Source organism: Zonotrichia leucophrys, chromosome 1, assembly GCF_028769735.1.
Source record: "Zonotrichia leucophrys gambelii isolate GWCS_2022_RI chromosome 1, RI_Zleu_2.0, whole genome shotgun sequence".
NCBI classification, from domain to species: Eukaryota; Metazoa; Chordata; class Aves; order Passeriformes; family Passerellidae; genus Zonotrichia; species Zonotrichia leucophrys.
In genome coordinates this window covers 33,906,322-33,924,365 of record NC_088169.1, presented here as the reverse complement: position 1 = coordinate 33,924,365, position 18,044 = coordinate 33,906,322, and the positions used below count along the sequence as shown (strand labels likewise).

Here is an 18,044-nt window from a genome sequence, read left to right as displayed (position 1 = left end):
ATCATTGTACATGAGAAACAGCTGTTATCTTTTGGAGCTTGTTTATCAACAAAGATAAAGAAGGGGAGAAAACCCCAGAGCCAGTTCCAGCTGTCGCCCTGCCGTTGCTGTTGTCAAAACTCCTCTGCTCTCTTCTGGGGGGTCAGAAATGTGAGGGGAAATGTGAATCACACTCTTGCAACGTTTGCAGATGTGTCAAAGCTGGGCAGGAAGGAGCTGCTTCCTCTTTCATGTCTTGCTAGATACTGGAGTGCAAAGGCTGGGGAGCAGGGACGTTGAACTTGGCCATGGAAACGCCAGGCCTGTGGATTCCTGTGGCTAAATCGCGGAGTGGAGCTGTCAGCGAGCAGCCTCAGAGCAAGAGGGCATGGACAGCTCTCTGTGCCCAGTGGCTTTTGTGTTCCTGCTTTGAGAAATGCTGAGCTTTGGGAAATCATGCTGAAGGATTTCAAAAAATGTTCCTTCCTGTATCTCTTTTCACAACCCAGAGGGCAGCAGGAAGCTTTTGTTTCTGGCTTGCACTCCTGGCCTGTCAGTGAGGGTTTCCCAGACCTGTGCTATTAAACAGATGGAAGTGTAAGTCAGCTGGGATTTTAGGTTCTATTTTTAAATTATTTTCTAAGTATTAAAAACAAGTCTACAGATAGTCTAATGTCCTATAGTCTGAATGTAGCTGGTGCTGAAGGAATCAGCTGCACTACTGTGCAGCTGTTAATATTGAGGCCAAAAGCATGCAGGTGTGCTTTCAGAATTGGGATGCATGGGCCACATCTTCAGAATATTCACTTGTAGTGTTGGGGAAGTAAAAGTCAGGAGCTTGGAGTTTGTGAATACCTGGCTCTGTTTAACAGCAGGGACACAAGTCATTGGTGGACCATGTTTTAGGAGGAGAAGGAAGATGTGTGGACTGGGGAGAGGCAGATGATACTTACCTTGCACACAGTGACACCTTCCCTTTACACAGACAGTTGTATTAGAGTTTGGTGTAGAATGGCTGGCCATTCTTCACCATGGGTTTTAGAACAATTTTTGTACTGCTTTCTTGGAGCCAATGCTTTGTGGCCATTTGGCTGTCTGGTGGCAATGGGCTGTGGGCCATTGATCCCACCCCCAGCACATCCCAGAGCAGCTGCACACTGGGCATTTCTACTTTGACAGGGAAGTAAGAGGAAGAGGAGTGTCAAGTTGGAAGGAGTCTGTCAGTTAATCTTTGCTTTTTTAGCTAAAGCTTGATTTACACACTATATACTCAGACTCTTCTATAAAGTACCTATAGATATAGACTCATCTGTAGATGTTCTGACTGCTTGGCATCTCACTTTCCTCTAGGGTAAAACTGTGCAGTCTGACATCCCCACAGGACTTTTGCCCAGCCATGGAAGTTTTTTGGCATGTGTTGATTTATTGAAGGAAGGACATCATGTTCTTTATTTGAGAATAAGTGTGGTTCTTGTTTTGGAGCTTGATCTGGGTGTAGGCAGGTGTTGGGCAAACGTCCTGGCACAGGTTTGCCAGCCAGCACTCCTGTCAGTCCAGTCCTTCATCCCTTTTTTGGCAAGGATCACAAATTGCACAATATGAGCACTGATTTATTTATTTATTTTAACAAAAACTGATATGCTCAGGCTAGGAGCAAGGTTTGGGCTGGCCATTCAAGAAGAAACAGACCTATGAATTCTTTCTGTTGGTTGTTGTTTATAAACTTGTTGGCAATTTCTCTCCATATGTGGTACATTAGCTTGGCAGCCATGGCTTGGTACACAGGGGTGGTCTCTGGAGATGGACAGGTAGTTGCTTAATTCCAACTCCTGGTTGCTTTCTCTCCTTGAGTTTAGGTTTTGGTTCTGTGTTTTTTGTCAGCTGAGCCCTTCCTTGGAGGTAAAGCTGCTGTTTCTGTGGATCTTTCTCCAGAAATCTCTAATTAGGCAAGAGAAAGTGAGGAGGTGTTTCTGCCAGGCCAATAAAAGTGCAGTGAGTGGTGGGATCACCAGCCCATACCAGTTGTCTTGAAGTGAGTTTTTGTCAAAGCTGCATTGGGATCTGCTTGTACCCTCCTTATATGTGGGCATGTAACAAGTCCATGGGATATCACATGCCAGGCAGGGTCCTGTTCCTCTGGGATGTGGTGCTCAGTGTTCCTTTCCTCCCGGTTAGAGCAGAGGGCAGTGCTCAGCTGCTCCTTGCACCAGGTGTGTGGTTTTTCTCTAGTAAATGGGGGGAAATAACTTGCAAATAAATGAAACATCCTGATTAGAGATATTACCTTAAAAATCAAATTTTTCTTCACTTCACTGAGGAGAATGAGTAGATCATTATACAAAAGTGGATGACTGAGTTGTTTCACCGCACGTTTTCTTCGTAAATTTTCACAACATCACAGAATGGGTAAGGTTGGAAAGGACTACAGTGGCTCACCTGCTCCAGCCTCCCTGCTGAAGCAGAGTCATCCTGCAGCACATGTGTCGTGGTTTGACCAGGAAGGAGTGGGAATTCTGGGAAGCTGTGGTCAAACCAATGAAGGTTTTGGGTTTGAGACTGGCGTCCGGTGTGGCCAGTGGGGTTTGGACACACCTCCGAGAATACACAGGGGTTAAAAGCAAGGCACTGCCCTTGGCACTTCCTCTTTGGGACATCGTCGGGCGAAGAGGTCAGATCTCTTCCCCCGCCCAGCCCGCTGCTGCTGGGCGGGGGAGGGGCCGGCCATGCGGTAGGCCCGGGGCCTGGACAGAGATGGGGTTGAGGGGGCTTCGGGGGGCTTCGAGGATGGAAGGGTGGAAGGTCCCAGAGAGTCAGCCCTCGGGCAGCCAGCCCCCCCCCCAGGAGAGCAGCCAGCCAGAAGGAGAAGGGGGAGGAAGACTGCCCGGCCGGAGCGGCAGAGTGTGCGCAGCGTGCGTGGGAGTCGCTCCGGGACCGACAGCAGAGACTGAAAACTTTTAACCCTTTCTTGCATGATTGGGGCCTTGCAAAAATGCTAATCCTCCTCGAAGCTGAATAAGAAGGGAGATGAGAGATGAGATGACCTGACCCGAAGAATGTGGAGATGATTGGATGGGGAGAGATGATTTGGAGTGGCCTTTTGGCTGGACTTTTCTCGTGGCTATGGACTCAGTTGTTCCTGTGACACAGACTGCATTTAGGGGGAGGCAGTGCCTCAAAACCAGGAAGGTTCTTCGTGAGGACCCCCGGCCCCAGGGGGTTGGAAAAATATGGGGGGGACAGATGTCCCAAAGGCAGAGACTGTGCCTTTTTGGAGTGAGACAAGGCATCCTTGAAAGACAACCCTAAAAGCAGCTCTGGCCATGCGCAGTGGTGAGAGCACTGGGCATGGAAGGAAAATGTCACAAGCGGCAAAGGGACTTTTTTTTCCGGGCGGTGCCGAAGTGACAAAGAAGCACACGAGGTTTCAGTGTGTTTCCAGGAGAAGCCTATGGAACGAGAAGGACTCCTTTCCTCTTCATGAACTGCAGTTTGAGTATACTAACGTGTGGGGCCAAGGCTGGGCAGTTGTTTTGGGAGAATGTATTGGATTGGGAAAGTCAGGTGGTGGGGGAGGAGGAAAATGGTTTTTTGTAAGGTTTTCAATTTTTTTTTTTCTTATAGTCTTTCCCTATTTTTCCTGTAGTTTTAGGTAATAAAGTGTTCTTTATGTTTAAGTTGGAGCCTGTTTTGCTTATTCCTGGTCACATCTCACAGCAGACACCAGGGTGAGGCATTTTCATGGGGGGCACTGGCTCTGTGCCAGGCTCAAACCATGACAGCATGGCACAGGATTGCAGCCAGGCAGTTCTTGAAAAGTTCCAGTGAAGGAGACTCTACAGTTTCTCTGGGCAGCCTGTTCCAGTGCTTGGTCACTGGTCACAAGTGGCTCAGATTTCTTCCCATTGCCCTTCTTGGTCCAGAACCCCAGGGAGCAGCAGCAGTCAAAGGTTTATGGAGATTGCCATGGCCCTGAAGGGTCTCTCATCAACTCCCCAAAGCAGATCTGGCTGTCCTAGGACATGAAACACCGGAAACTGCTGGCACCTTTTGACAGCCTGGTCTCCTGAACATTATTTGGTTGTAGAAGCTGTAATGCATGAAGTTTTGAAAGTACGTTGGCTCAAAACTGATCTTTAGAATCATCATAATTTCCTCTATTTTTGATTTATTTCTGGTGTCCAGCAGTGGGGGAGGAGAAACATTTCTTGAGTCCTAAAAGTAAGGACAGGGACGTTAGTGTGCAAAGTTTTATTTAAACTTGTATTTGAAAGTCAACTGGTTTTCTGTTTGACTGTTTCCCTTCTGTTTTGGTTGAAGGGAAACTTCCCATTTCCCACAATATAAATAGTTGCCTGCTCTTCATGTTACTCATTTATTTACCATGTATATAATAATGCATATCAAGTTATATCTATGTGTGCACATCTACATATCTACATTTATGTATGTATTTTCTAACCAGGTGCAAAATGACTGCTCAAGTAACTCTGGAGGATGCCTTGTCCAATGTGGATCTGTTGGAGGAATTACCATTGCCGGATCAGCAACCGTGTATTGAGCCCCCACCATCATCTCTTCTCTACCAGGTATTTTCTCATTAGAGGAAAAGGTTTTTCCATTTCCCAGTGCTGTTAAGAAAGAGAATGTTTCGCCCAAAACCGAATTGTGTTTATATTGGCAATATGTATAAAAATTATTTTCATAGAACCGTGGAATGGTTTGGGTTGGAAGGAACTTTAAAGATCACCTAGTCCAGACCCTCTGCCATGGGCAGGAACCCCTTCCACTAGAGCAGGTTGCTCAAAGCCCTGTCCAGCCTGGCCTTGAACACTTCCAGGGATGAGTCAGCCACAACTTCGCTGAGCAACCTTTTCTAGTGCCTCACCACCCTCACAGTCAATCAGTTATTGCTAATACCTAATCTAAACTACTTTTAGTTTGAATCCCTTCCTATTTGTCCTGTCACTACATGCCCCTGCACAAATTTCTCTCTTGCAGGGCCCCTTTTGTCCTGGATGTTGCCATAAACTCTTCCAGAACCTTCTGTTTTCTAGGCTGAAAAATGCCAGGTCCTCAGTTTTCCTTCATAGGGGACATGCTGCTACAGAAGACCTAATTCCATGTTTTCCTTTCTCTGCAGCCAAACTTCAACACTAATTTTGAAGACAGAAATGCATTTGTCACTGGTATTGCAAGATACATTGAGCAAGCCACAGTCCATTCTAGCATGGTAAGTAGATGTTCCAATACACACTTTTGTATTGGATAGAACAGGAGGAGAGGAATGTGTCTTCTTGCAGTTCATTAAAAAAATTATGGTCGCAGATAACAGGTTGCCTACTTCCAGGGGGAGGTAAGATGCAAAAGTGTGTGGCTTTTCTTTTTTTCAAACACACTTCTTAATTTTTTTTTTAATTGCCTTTCTTCTTAAGCAACTAATGTTGTTCAAAGGTGTCCCTTCTTTCATGGCATTCTTGGAAAATTAGGAATAATATGTCTTATAATTCTAGAGGCCAGTTCACAAACATTGGAATGGGCAGATAGCAACTGGTAACATGCTACTTAAACTTATGTATGTTTACACCAATCTACTTCTAAAATTATGTGGTTACTCATTTACCTGTTTTGTTTATTTGGATATTGTTGTACCTCTCCTTTGCCATGTAGAAAGTTGCTCTGCATGTGCTGATTCTTTCATCCTTGAACATCCCACCTGGGGTCCCTGAATTTAAAAAGAAGAATAAATCCCATCACCCTCCCCACCCCAAGATTAGCATTTCTATTTATATTTACAGATCACAGTGTCATTAGTTTTGGGAAGAAAGAAACCAGTATCATAAACCAGTCTAATCTGAGGAGATAATAATTGATGATGCAGTATGCAATGCATGTGTGTTTGTACATACACATTCTGATAAGAGAAATAATAGGTATATTTGGACATGGGCTTGGAATGAACAGAAGACACATGGATATAATGCTTTTGTATTACAATTCCTAATTATACTGAGTTTCTTCTTTACAGAATGAAATGCTAGAAGAAGGCCAGGAATATGCAATCATGTTATACACATGGAGAAGCTGCTCAAGAGCCATTCCCCAGGTAATGGATGAAAACTCTGCTGTGATGCAATGGTGAACTTCTGTCTTGTTTTGGGGTGGAATTACACAGACAGAGATTTGTCAGTGAGATCCAAAGTGGAGTCTGCTTTGACTCCTGAGTTGTTAAACTGGGCATGCCATAGAACAGTGTCATTTAGCACTTGGGGACCACTTGGACTTTATTTTTTTTATAAGGCATCTATAGCAATAACACAGGGTATTTGTGTCAGTCTTTTTAGATCAAGAGCAGTATAGGGGTAATGTGCTTTAAAAGGAAAACTTTTGATTGTGAGATCTGCTTGAGGTCAACGTGTCAGTCAAGAGAATGGACTCCTCCCACTCCCCACTTTAATTCCTAAATTCAAAACAGGTAGCATAGCATGTAAGGATTAACATTCAGGTTCAACATGTGAGTTTCTAGACACTTCTACTCCAAGGCAGCCACTTTCTAAAGGTCAGAGCTACACAGTGCTTTCTTGATCTGTAAAACTCCTGCTATGAATAGGGCACAAGCCAGCTTCAAGTGTACAGGAGTGGGGTGGGAAGCATATTAAGGGGCGTCAGAAAACTGAACACAATTATTACCAGGAGTTGACTCCTTCCTTTTTTACAGATTTTTAATGCAATTATTTTTATACTGAAATGCTAGGAAGTCTGATCCTGTGGTTTAAATATTTAGAGTGGAAGTCAGGTAATCTGTTTTAATTTACAGTTCTGGCCCTATTTTTGTGCATGATTTTGAGCAAGTGGCTTGATGTGGAAAGGTTACACCCTACACACCCTGCAGAGGTGTTTGACAACTAAATTACTTGCTGTAAGGTAGAAGGGAAATCTTAGATTGTTTTGGGTTTTTTTTACCCACAATTAAGCTTACAAGATTAGCATATGATTACCAAACCTGGAAATTTTTGTCTTTGAGTTTGTCTCTTTAGGATGATATTGCATTTTCTCAGGATCTTAGTTGCTGAGGCTTTATCAAAGAAAGTTCCAATTATAACAACCTCTTCATTATCCACAGGTCAAGTGCAACGAGCAGCCTAACAGAGTAGAAATTTATGAGAAAACTGTGGAAGTTCTGGAGCCAGAAGTCACAAAACTGATGAATTTTATGTATTTTCAGGTAAAAGGAATGGAAACAAAATTTGTCAGTAGGCTTGTAATTTTATATTCCTGCTTTGTATACCTCATATTGTGTGCTCAGGTACTGAACCTAGTCATTGTATCTTAGAAACAACACCCAATATAAAAAACACACCCTTACAGAAGGGCAGAATTTTTAAAGCCTGTCTTAAAAATTTGAGTCAATCTCCATTAAGACTTTCAAAATAAAATCAAACGTAATTGTGTATAATCCCTATGCAGCACATGGGGACAGAGACCTGTCACTTCAGGAAGAAAGGAAATAGAAAAATAATGTGTTTCACATGAATAATAAAAGCATCTCAGCACAGAAACCATTTGCTGTGGAGTGAGGGATCCACAAGTCTGGGCAGCAGAGCAGCAGGTGCAGCTTTGCTGTGGCGATTCATAATTGAGGCAAGCCAGCCCAGTTGTTGTGACCTGCCAGCCACCCGAGCTGGAGAATAGCAGTCTGTCTTGCCTTCTCCTCCCTCCTGGCAGCTTGCCATCTATCTCAGTGCACTGAGGATGTTTCCAGGCATTATTCAGAGATGGAGCAGCTAGAGCCTGTGGGGCCCGGAGCACATGGGAAGGAGGAGATTGTTGTACTCAGTGAGAACCCCGGTTGGGAAAGACAACAGGAAATGTTACATTTCATTCAATCTCCTTTCATTCAAGCAGATTAGAGCTTTAAAGTCAGAACAGATTCCTTTTTATGTTTGAAGTTGCTGTCTTTTTGGTATTTGTAATCTCTATCTGAAATGGCACTGGTGTGCACTTGGAAATAAGCCCTCAAAAAAACATGTGCTGGGATGACTTAACAGAGCTGGCATGTACAGTGTGCTGTGGATGTTTGTTTGTTTGAAGGGAGCATTCCTATAATTTGCCTTTGAATTCATATATACTTCCTCACCAAAGAGCATGAAATCCCTTTTTTTCTGAGGGATTTTAAATGTCATAGGATCACAGAATAGTTTGAGTTGGAAAGGATCTTGAAAACCATATAATCCAACTCCCCTGCTGTGAAAAAGGAGTATTTTTGACTAGATCAGGTTGCTCAGAGCCCCATCTAACCTGACCTTGAACACTTCCAGGGATGGGGCATGCACAGTTTTTCTGGGCAACCTGTTCCAGTGCCTCACCACCCTCATTGTAAAAAACTTCTTCCTTATATCCAATCTAGATTGACCCTTTTAGTTAAAAAACATTACTTCTTGCCTTGCCCTATTTTTTATTTGTACTTTTAATTAGTTTTATCTGCAAAGAAGAACCTTGGCTCTTGTCTCAGGCAAGCTTGGTGGCAAAAATCACTGGTGACACTTGCAGCAGACATCAGGTACACAGTGGAGGAGCTGAAAGGCCTGTACTCACACCTGGCTACTTTTGCATGCCTTAAACGTTTTTCTGCTTCACTGGAGCTTTTCACTGGACCACCTCTAGGTACATGATGAAACTTTCTCCCTGGAAATGTCATGGCTTTTACTCCTTGTTTTTCTATTTTTCCCCCCATTAGAGAAATGCCATTGAACGGTTTTGTGGGGAGGTGAGGCGTTTGTGCCACGCAGAGAGAAGGAAGGACTTTGTGTCTGAAGCCTATCTGATCACACTGGGCAAATTCATCAACATGTTTGCAGTGCTGGATGAGTTGAAGAACATGAAGTGCAGCGTGAAGAACGACCACTCGGCCTACAAGCGGTGAGTGCAGGGGCAGCAGGACCCGGCCTTTGCTGCCGGCATTAAGCCTCCCACGAGATGGCAGCAGCTGCTTTTCTTCTCACAGCTTTTTCTTCAAAAATAGTCTCTTCATGTGTGGGACAAGCTACCTTGAAGCTAGGGACGGCTTGGCTGCAGTTAGGCAGTTGAATACATCTGTTTTCTCTGTGCTCTTCTTCCAGCAGCAATAGGTTTTTCTGCCTTTAATGCCAAGCTGTCAAATACTTCTGTCCTGGTGTATGCGAAATGCAATGCATATACTTTGTTCAGTAAAGCTTCTGTTTTTAAATTTGAGAGAAAGCTGGCTTTCTGGTAACTTGTGCTACTCCTGTTCTAATAAATTCTACTCTTGGCATCCACTTCTGACATTTTTAGCTGAGAATTGTTGTGCTTGTTCTTAAGATGTTTCATCTTTGCTGTTCAAAGTCATTGTGATTGCAGGTATAGCAGGAAAGGGAAAGGGTGTGATACCTGTGGCCAAATTTTGTGCATGAGCTACCAGATGGTATCAGGTATCTTCTCTTGAACACAGTGGCCAGAACAGCAGGGAAAGTCAGCTTTATGGCAGCTCTAGCATCTGTAGTCTTTCATGCAGAAAACTATTCAGTCAATGACTAGCCAAATTTACCTGTGTTGTTTCTGTGAGATTTAGTTTCTACCTCCACCTGTTGCAGGTGTTGGGCCTGGAGACCTCTTAAGCTTACTTGGTTTGCCTTTCTTTTTCTTTGGAGATGTGTTTCTGGAGGTGAAAAGCTTCTTTTCTGGAAGACTGACTTTTCCTGGGTTGTTGAGTGGCTTGGATCTATAGACCCTCAGCTGCACTCAGTTGAAAGATATAGCCAATGGTTTTTCATTTGTTTTTTCATTTCATTTTTTATTGGACCACCTAAGTGGGGGTGTAGTGGAATTTGGGATAGTAAAGCAGTTTATTTTGGATAAATTAGGTCCATATCTGTCTTCTAGTGAACTTCTCACCTTTTTTTTTTTGAGGAGATATATTTACTTACAAACAGTCCTGGCCAAGGGAAAAACAGTTTTTATTTTGTTTTTAAAGAGCTGCTCAGTTCCTGCGGAAAATGGCAGATCCTCAGTCCATTCAAGAATCTCAGAACCTTTCCATGTTCCTTGCCAACCACAACAAGATAACACAAGTAAGCTTGGATTGTCTTCTTGCAAGTTACCTAATGCTTTGCAAAAGTATTAAAATAAAGCTCTTCCAGTTTGGTAGTAACTTTTTCCCCCAGTCAGTGTAACTAGTTAACTAATATCGTTCTTTTTTTTTTTCCTTCCAGTCTTTGCAGCAGCAGTTGGAGGTGATTGTTGGCTATGAAGAACTGCTTGCAGATATTGTGAATTTGTGTGTGGACTACTATGAAAACAAAATGTACCTAACACCCAGTGAGAAACATATGCTTTTGAAAGTAGGTTTCTTTTGGGTACAAAATTAAAAAAAGAATGTTGAGGAGGGAACAGGTGTTTGAATTCCAGATTGTTTCCGGTTGTTTTTTTTAAAGGAACCAGATTAAGCAAATAATTCACATTACTGCTTTTCCCCATTATTGTCTTTTTGTTCTATTACATGCTAAAATTATTTTAAAGCTTTTAATCCATTTTTGTTTTTCATAAACTGAAGTTGACCCATTTGAACTGCATCCAATTCTATGGAGTTGTGTTTGTATGAAGTATGATGACAGCAGAAGGGAACTACTGCACTTTATTTTAGATATGTGGCAAGATTGTTTAAGAAGTTTTTGGAAGTTAGGCTGTGTATCAAATATTTCAAGGAACAAGTGTCTTGAAATTAGGATTAACTAGTCAGTTTAGTTAGCTGGACTATGCACCTGTAATAAGGGGGTGCTGGGCAATGTGAAATGTGGCTGATTTTCATTGGCTGCATTTCTTGCAGTCGAAGAAAAGATATAGAGTAAGAGCTAAAAATACGCCTCCTGACAAATATTTTGAGGCACTTCAGTGTTTAACTTTTGAAGAGCTCTGTTTATTAGGAGTAAACAAAAGTCTTCTGAAACCACACATGAAGTCTAGAGCATTTTTGTTCTATCTGCAAGGGTGCCCAGCGTGACTTTGAGCAAAAGGCACAAGGGTGCCTTTTGCTCACTAGAGATGCTTAGAACACAGAGAGTTCCTCTGCTTGGCTCCTGTAAATACTAAGGAGAATCCAAGAATATGCTGTGCTGGGAGGGACCCACAAGGATCATTGAGTCCAACTCCTGGCCCTGCACAGCACCATCCCCAGGGGTCACACCTTGTGCCTGAGAGTGATGTCCAAATGCTTCTTGAGCTGTCAGGCTGATGCTGTGGCCACTGCCCTGGGGAGTGTTCCATTGCCCAACCATCCTTTGGGTGAAGAACCTTTTCCTGATAAATTCCTAACCTTATGTTAATTAAATACTTTGGACAAAATGTAATTAGATTTTTTTTGGATGCTTCTGGGCTCTTGCGGGTATAATTCAGAGAGGCACTGAAAGCCAGAAAAGCAATCACTCAGAGATGTTAGATCTAAACTTCTGTTACCAAATCAGTAAGCATGTACAGAATTTTAATAAATTGGAAGTGAAAAGAAAAGCTCTAAAAATAGCCAGACTCCAGTGAGATTTTTTCTTTTTATGCTAAACCTTTATGCAAACAAGCAGCATCTTATAAGGGTAACTGATCAGGCTAATGTTAATGTAAAAACTGCTAATACAGTAAAAAAAGAATAGTACAGAAAAGTAGGTATTTAAAAATATATTCTGTTTGAAGGAGGTTGGGTGTTTCAGGATTGGTTTTAAAATGTTACTTTTTTAATTATATGAAGAACAGACAATTATATGAAGAACAGACCTACAAGTTTTTACTTCTGAGGTCCTTTTGTGGAAGGCTTAATTTTTTTCCTTTTTCAGGTGATGGGCTTTGGATTATACCTGATGGATGGAAGTGTCAGTAACATCTATAAGTTGGATGCAAAGAAAAGGATAAATTTAGCCAAGATAGACAAGTACTTTAAGGTTGGTTAAGATGTGATTTTAAAGGTAGTTTCTCTTGCATTTTAAATATATTAAAAAAAAATATCCTTTTGGGTTACAATATAGGGTAAATATATATATTTGGGTAAATAATGGTTTCCTTTCACTATGATTTGTGTTACTAATTTATCCAATCTGGTTTGTTCCCTGTGTACAGCAGTTGCAGGTTGTCCCACTATTTGGTGACATGCAGATTGAACTTGCAAGATACATTAAGACCAGTGCCCATTATGAGGAAAATAAATCCAGGTAGGAAGGAGAGAGAAACAGAGTGGAGCATCTGGGATGGGGAAGATCTGACCCTTGGAGTATATTTTCATACTCACTTGTTAGTCCATGGGTCTATGGTAATTAATAGAATTTTCACTTTGTCATCTTTTTTGTGTGGGTATTTTACTATTAATGTAATTCGTGTAATGGATACAACTAAAGAAACAGAGGGTTTAAAAACCTTTCTGTGCTGCTGAGGTCATTCTTGTATCTGTGACATTTCTTATCACCTGGGTTGGAAGAAATTCATTTTCTCTTACTCTAATTTAGTTTTTATTTTTCCCTTTAAATATGAAAACTTTCATTAAAAGAAATGAAGGATTTTACTAAGCAAGGTGAGCAGTAGTAGTGCATGGGTGAATAGGCATGTGTATATTGCACATGGAACAGCAACTTAGCTTGTCTCCCCCTATTTTTTTTTTTTTTTTGGCTAGGTGTGCAGCACAGCAAAATGGTTGGAAAATAAAGCCAGTGGTTGCATTAATGAATCCATGGTTTTTGGTTATTGCTTTGTTTTAGTGAACCTTTCTGTGCTCCTCCAAGACCTTGCCTCTATGCAGTTACATGAATTTAGAATGCTGTGCTTTGCATTTTAATTCCTGCAGAAAAAAACCACATAACTTGCATGTAATTGCTGAGACAAAATCAGTGGCAATGATTTTAGTACTGAGCTACTAAAAATATGAGGCTACTTAACATGACGTTCTTGGTAGCATGTTTTTGTGTGCCTCTTCATAACATGTTAATAGTCTTGATAAGGTCTTTTTTATAGCTGAGAGCATACTATACACTCTTCAGAGTTCAACAAAAATAAACAAAAAAATATCTACAGGTGGCTAGGGTATCTTACAGCTTATACCTGCACTTCTGCCCTAGCTTTTAATCCTTTTTGGTCTTGCTCCTAAGTGCCCTTGAAGAGAGGTGCTGGTTTGTATTTCATAGCAGCAGCCTTTAAAAAACAAAAAGAAAAATTCCCAAAACTGAAAAGAAAAACTGAACAGTTTTTTCTTAAGACTTGGAAGAAGTGCTATTTGAACTCAGAAGGGCAGTTCATCACTAATGGCTTGTGCAGAGGTAGAGGTGTCAAGAGAGGAAAAGCCTCAAACAACAGAGAAGGAAATGTGTAAAAAAAAAAAAAGTAATGCATTGTGGATCTTTCTTTGCAGTATCAGTTGTGCTGTTTATTGTTAAAACTGATTTGAGTGGGGGGTTTTTTGTCTTCTGAACCAGATGGACATGCACATCTTCCAGCAGCAGTCCCCAGTACAATATATGTGAGCAGATGATCCAAATCAGAGAAGACCACATGCGTTTCATATCTGAACTGGCTCGTTACAGCAACAGTGAGGTGAGTGGGGTTAGAGCTATGTGTGCAAATTGCACATCACTCATTAACAGTTGTTATTAAGTATTTGAAAAGCAGGTAAATCTCTGGCTAGCTAAATGATAAAGCTTGGCCACCTGAGTCAAGAAAAGCAGTCTGCAGGTCTAATTCCCATTCTCTGAATTATATTTGCACTATTTAAATTTAACATAATAATGACACACCGTATAAACTCTAACATCCTCCTGCCTCTTTATGTATCTCAGATTTATCCTAGAAATTTTGGTATATCTCATTTAGAATATGTAGTCCTTACTCCAAAGAGGTGCTTGTAACAGTTTAAACAAAACTAAGTTTAGTGAAAGAGTACAGAAATGCATATGTATACACACACTCATACATATATAGTATATAGAGACAACAAATAACTATGTATATCGTATATAATTGATATCTTGAATTCATCTGCAACACTATTGTAGTCATTAGGAATACCAGTGATTTCCATCTCCTGACCAAAATCCGTGAAGCTTTCTAAGTCTCTAGAAGAAAAAGCTGATGTTAGATGGCAAAGCAGGTGTTCATGTATGATGATGTTTTGGTGCTTCAGTTGATGTAGAAATTTGGCTGTGAATACTGAATGCAGCATGTTCTGATGTGGATTTGGGTGTGTGTGTCCCTGTGAGGTCCCCAGGATGAGGTGAGAGATGAGAATTTGACTCCATGTTCTCAGAAGGCTGATTTATTATGATATGATAGATGATATGATAGATGATATATGATATGATATATTAAACTATACTAAAGGAAGGTAGATGATACATCAGAAGGCTAAACAAGAATGGTAATGAAAGCTCATGACTGACTCCTCAGAGTCTGACACAGCTGGACTGGGATTGGTCATTAATAAAAAACAATTCACATGGAACCAATCAAAGATGCACATGTTGGTAAACAACCTCCAGACCACATTCCCAAGCAATCAGATAATTATTGTCTTCATTCTTTTCTGCGGCCTCTCAGCTTCCCAGGAGAAAATCCTGGGCAAAGAGGATTTTTCAGAAAATATCATGGTGACAGGTGTGGGGTTTTTTGTTTTGTTTTTCTTTTATAATGTCTAGGTGGTGACTGGGTCTGGTCGACAGGAGGCTCAGAAAACAGATGCGGAATATCGGAAGCTCTTTGATCTCTCTCTCCAAGGCCTGCAGCTTCTCTCCCAGTGGAGTGCCCATGTCATGGAAGTGGTATGTAACATGGGAAGTAAAACCAGATGAAAAAGAGGTGTCTTGGTGAGGTTAGACAGAATAAAACTGAACTAAAAAATGTATGTTGTGTTTTCAAAGGATCACTGAATATTCTGAGTTGGAAGGGACCCAACAAGAATCTTGTTCCCTTACTTTCCCTCTTCTTTCTTCCTTCACTCCTTTTCTCCTTCTGCTTCAAACCTCATTCTTAGAGGATGGCACATGAAGTCCACAGAGTCTAGGTCTTGGTACAAACATTTTGTAGACTGAGACTTCATCATTTCCTTCTAAACATTGTTTAAAATTATATTGTTGGAAACATCTGTACTGACATGCAGTCACTGAGGAGGTGAGAGAACAGCTCCAGCTGGCTGTGTTTAGACATCACCCCTGAGTAAATAGAAGCATATATGGTTTTAACACACAAAAATGGATGGAAGGGCTCCCACTGGCTTTAGATTGGGCTTTTAGTCAAAAGGAAAGTAAATGCAGGAAAAGGAAGATATGAAAGGAGATGAGGGAGGGGAAATAAAGAACATGCTGAGTTGTTTCTGTATATTGTAGTAGTTTGTTTTCAAAGCAGATGCCAATTAGAAAAGTGGCTGTGCTTTTTTCCAATAGGAAGCTGCTTCAGGCAGAAATTGAAGAGGAGTCCTTGTTGTGGTGCAGACACTGAATAAAAGCTGTGAGCCTTAGCTGAACCAAAACACGTTCTAGGAAGGGTTGGAATGTGAATTACTGTATGAGAGAAGCCAGACTTGCTTCTCTTCTGCCTCAGATGTCTTGGGAACATGAAATAATTTGCACTATGTGATCCACAGTGGGCATAGCTGGTGAACAGTTTTCTCTCTCATTTGTATCTTGAACTGCCTCTTTTAAAAGCCAGTAGATGAGTCATGCTTTTCTCTGTATTATCCTCTTCCTGTTTAAATCCACAGTGTATTTAATGGTGAAAGTCTTGTTCTCATTCTCTCTTCTTAAGGGAGTTTGCTGTCATCTATTCCTTGCCTCTGCAGCTTCTAGACTTGCACCCTTTATTTCTGTCATCACAAATTGCTGCATCCAGGGTCTCTTCACAGTGAAAATATTCCTATTGTTTTATATCTCTGAAGGAAGTCTCTCATTCTTAGCTCTGTTTCTGTCCTACTCATTCCAGGACAAACTTTCTCTGGGCATCACAGCAGGTTTTTTGGGTATTCTCACTGCTTTTCAGTGTCTTTCTAGTTTAAATGGATTCCCATAAATACTTCTCATCTAAGTTCAAGTTTGTATTCACCTTCTTCCTGTCCTGCTGAGAATTTATTCTGATAGGAAGTATCCTAATTATTTACCTGTCTCCACCTTCACTGAGTATCCATGAACATAGTTGTGTGCATCGTGTTGAGATAAAAACTTGCATATGTTTGTTGTGCATCTTAACCCTGTCAGTTTAATCCCTCCAAAGAACTTCTTTATTTAATCATTTCCCCAGTGCTCTCTTTGTAGCACTCACCTATGCTCCCCTTTGCCATAGGTGAATTGAAGCTGTTAATCCATTATAGTAGGCAAATTTATATTGCTCTGTAATCTAATGTTTATGCTAAGGTGGTCTCAAGCAGGTCTTGTTATATGCTGAACTCAAACTGTGAGAAAATTGTATTTAAATGTGACTAGGATTTTTCACGTGATGAACCCTGATGGATATTAGGCCAGCCTGATGCTGCTCAGGAACATTTTGAGCTGTGTTTGCAGTGACTGAAAAGGCAGTATTTAAGAGAAGTGCATGCTGTGCAGTTCATATTGTCACAGATAATACAGTTATTTCCACGCATTTCAGCCTAGTAAACTTAAAAATCAAGCCCCCTGAAAAAAAACCCAAACCATCAACAACCCAAACCTGTAGTTTTCTGATTGTGTTTTGAAATCTAAATGTGATTATTTCATCAAGTAGGAAGCTCCTCTTTTTGTGTGTGGGTCTAATGGATTTTTCTTTGTGTTCTGAAGTCTTTCTGAGTTTCTCATATTTGAAGCAGAGAAGAAACTTTTGCCTATGTTAACATTTGAACAGTAAAAAACACCATTAAGTGCAATACTTGTTGAGTTTGAGTTGGATTTCTTTGGAATAACACAGAATTGCTGGTTTTCAGGAAGTTTTTAGGAAATTATTGTTTGGCACTTCCACCAGATAGTAGTTTCAGAATTTACACAAGGTTTGAACATAGTACCAAATAATATTCTTCAAGTATTCATGAAAACACTGTGATATTTCTCAAAGCAGGTTATTTGTGTCCCACTGTGTTTTGTGTTTCTCAGCATTTTTGTTTCCTTTTGTTCCCCCCATCTTTTTTTCTCCCTCTCCTGCCTTGTGAACTGCAGTACTCGTGGAAGCTGGTGCACCCAACTGACAAATATTCTAATAAAGATTGTCCTGACAATGCAGAGGAGTATGAAAGAGCAACAAGATACAATTATACTAGTGAGGAGAAGTTTGCTTTGGTTGAGGTAAGAGAAATGTTTTTCTATAGGGATTTTCCAAAGATTAATTCTATACAAAGGAGAACATTCTCTATAGGCATTTTGCATACCCAATGCAGAAAGACTGCCTGCCCTGTGCTGACTCTGAAACCAGAGTCTGACTCTGTGTTCCTCCATTCAGTAAATAAGAGGAGCATAGCAAATCTATCCTTTGTCATTTGTAACTTGTTAATTCCTCTTTTTTCATTTTTTATATTTAAAAATGCACTGTTTGTACAAATATGCAAACAAAATAAGAAAAATACATTTGTCTGGGTTTTTCTTTTGCAGGTGATTGCCATGATCAAAGGTCTTCAGGTGCTGATGGGACGAATGGAAAGTGTTTTCAATCATGCCATTCGTCATACCATTTATGCAGCTCTCCAGGACTTTGCCCAGGTCACTCTTAGGGAGCCATTAAGACAAGCCATTAAAAAGAAGAAAAATGTCATTCAGAGGTAGCATTACTGTTCTCATGTTTTTCTATATTCTTCTCTCAGACCTTAGTAAATTAGTTGCAGAATTGCACAGATGTTAAATTTTACCTAAGCCTGTACTCTCAATCTGTCTGGCATTCATGGTTAGCTTGGTTGGATAGGAATTGAAGTTGAAGCAGTTTGAAGATAAAAATGAATGGCTGCCAGCATGGCTGCAGCAGAGTCCTGACTGTCCTGAGCCTCTTAGCACTACTTTAGGAAGTCTTGTGGTCTTGTGTTCCCTGTTATTCATTTTTATTTTAAGAAAATACAAATACGGTAATACTGAAAGCAAAATCAG

The 18,044-nt window shown here is 40.9% G+C and overlaps 1 protein-coding gene across 2 annotated transcripts in view; it reads left to right on the top strand.

The window, feature by feature from the left end:
• The window catches only part of CYFIP1 (cytoplasmic FMR1 interacting protein 1), a 76,693-nt gene that overhangs the window by 14,265 nt on the left and 44,384 nt on the right, over positions 1-18,044 (top strand). For both annotated transcript variants that reach the window (XM_064711459.1, XM_064711470.1), the window contains exons 2-14: positions 4,442-4,565; positions 5,120-5,209; positions 6,005-6,082; positions 7,100-7,201; positions 8,714-8,895; positions 9,968-10,064; positions 10,206-10,334; positions 11,814-11,918; positions 12,094-12,185; positions 13,437-13,554; positions 14,652-14,774; positions 17,130-17,255; positions 17,559-17,725. In XM_064711459.1, coding sequence (XP_064567529.1) covers positions 4,449-4,565; positions 5,120-5,209; positions 6,005-6,082; positions 7,100-7,201; positions 8,714-8,895; positions 9,968-10,064; positions 10,206-10,334; positions 11,814-11,918; positions 12,094-12,185; positions 13,437-13,554; positions 14,652-14,774; positions 17,130-17,255; positions 17,559-17,725 — 1,526 coding nt within the window. In that variant the 5' untranslated portion in view covers positions 4,442-4,448. The remainder of the gene's footprint in view (positions 1-4,441; positions 4,566-5,119; positions 5,210-6,004; positions 6,083-7,099; positions 7,202-8,713; positions 8,896-9,967; positions 10,065-10,205; positions 10,335-11,813; positions 11,919-12,093; positions 12,186-13,436; positions 13,555-14,651; positions 14,775-17,129; positions 17,256-17,558; positions 17,726-18,044) is intronic.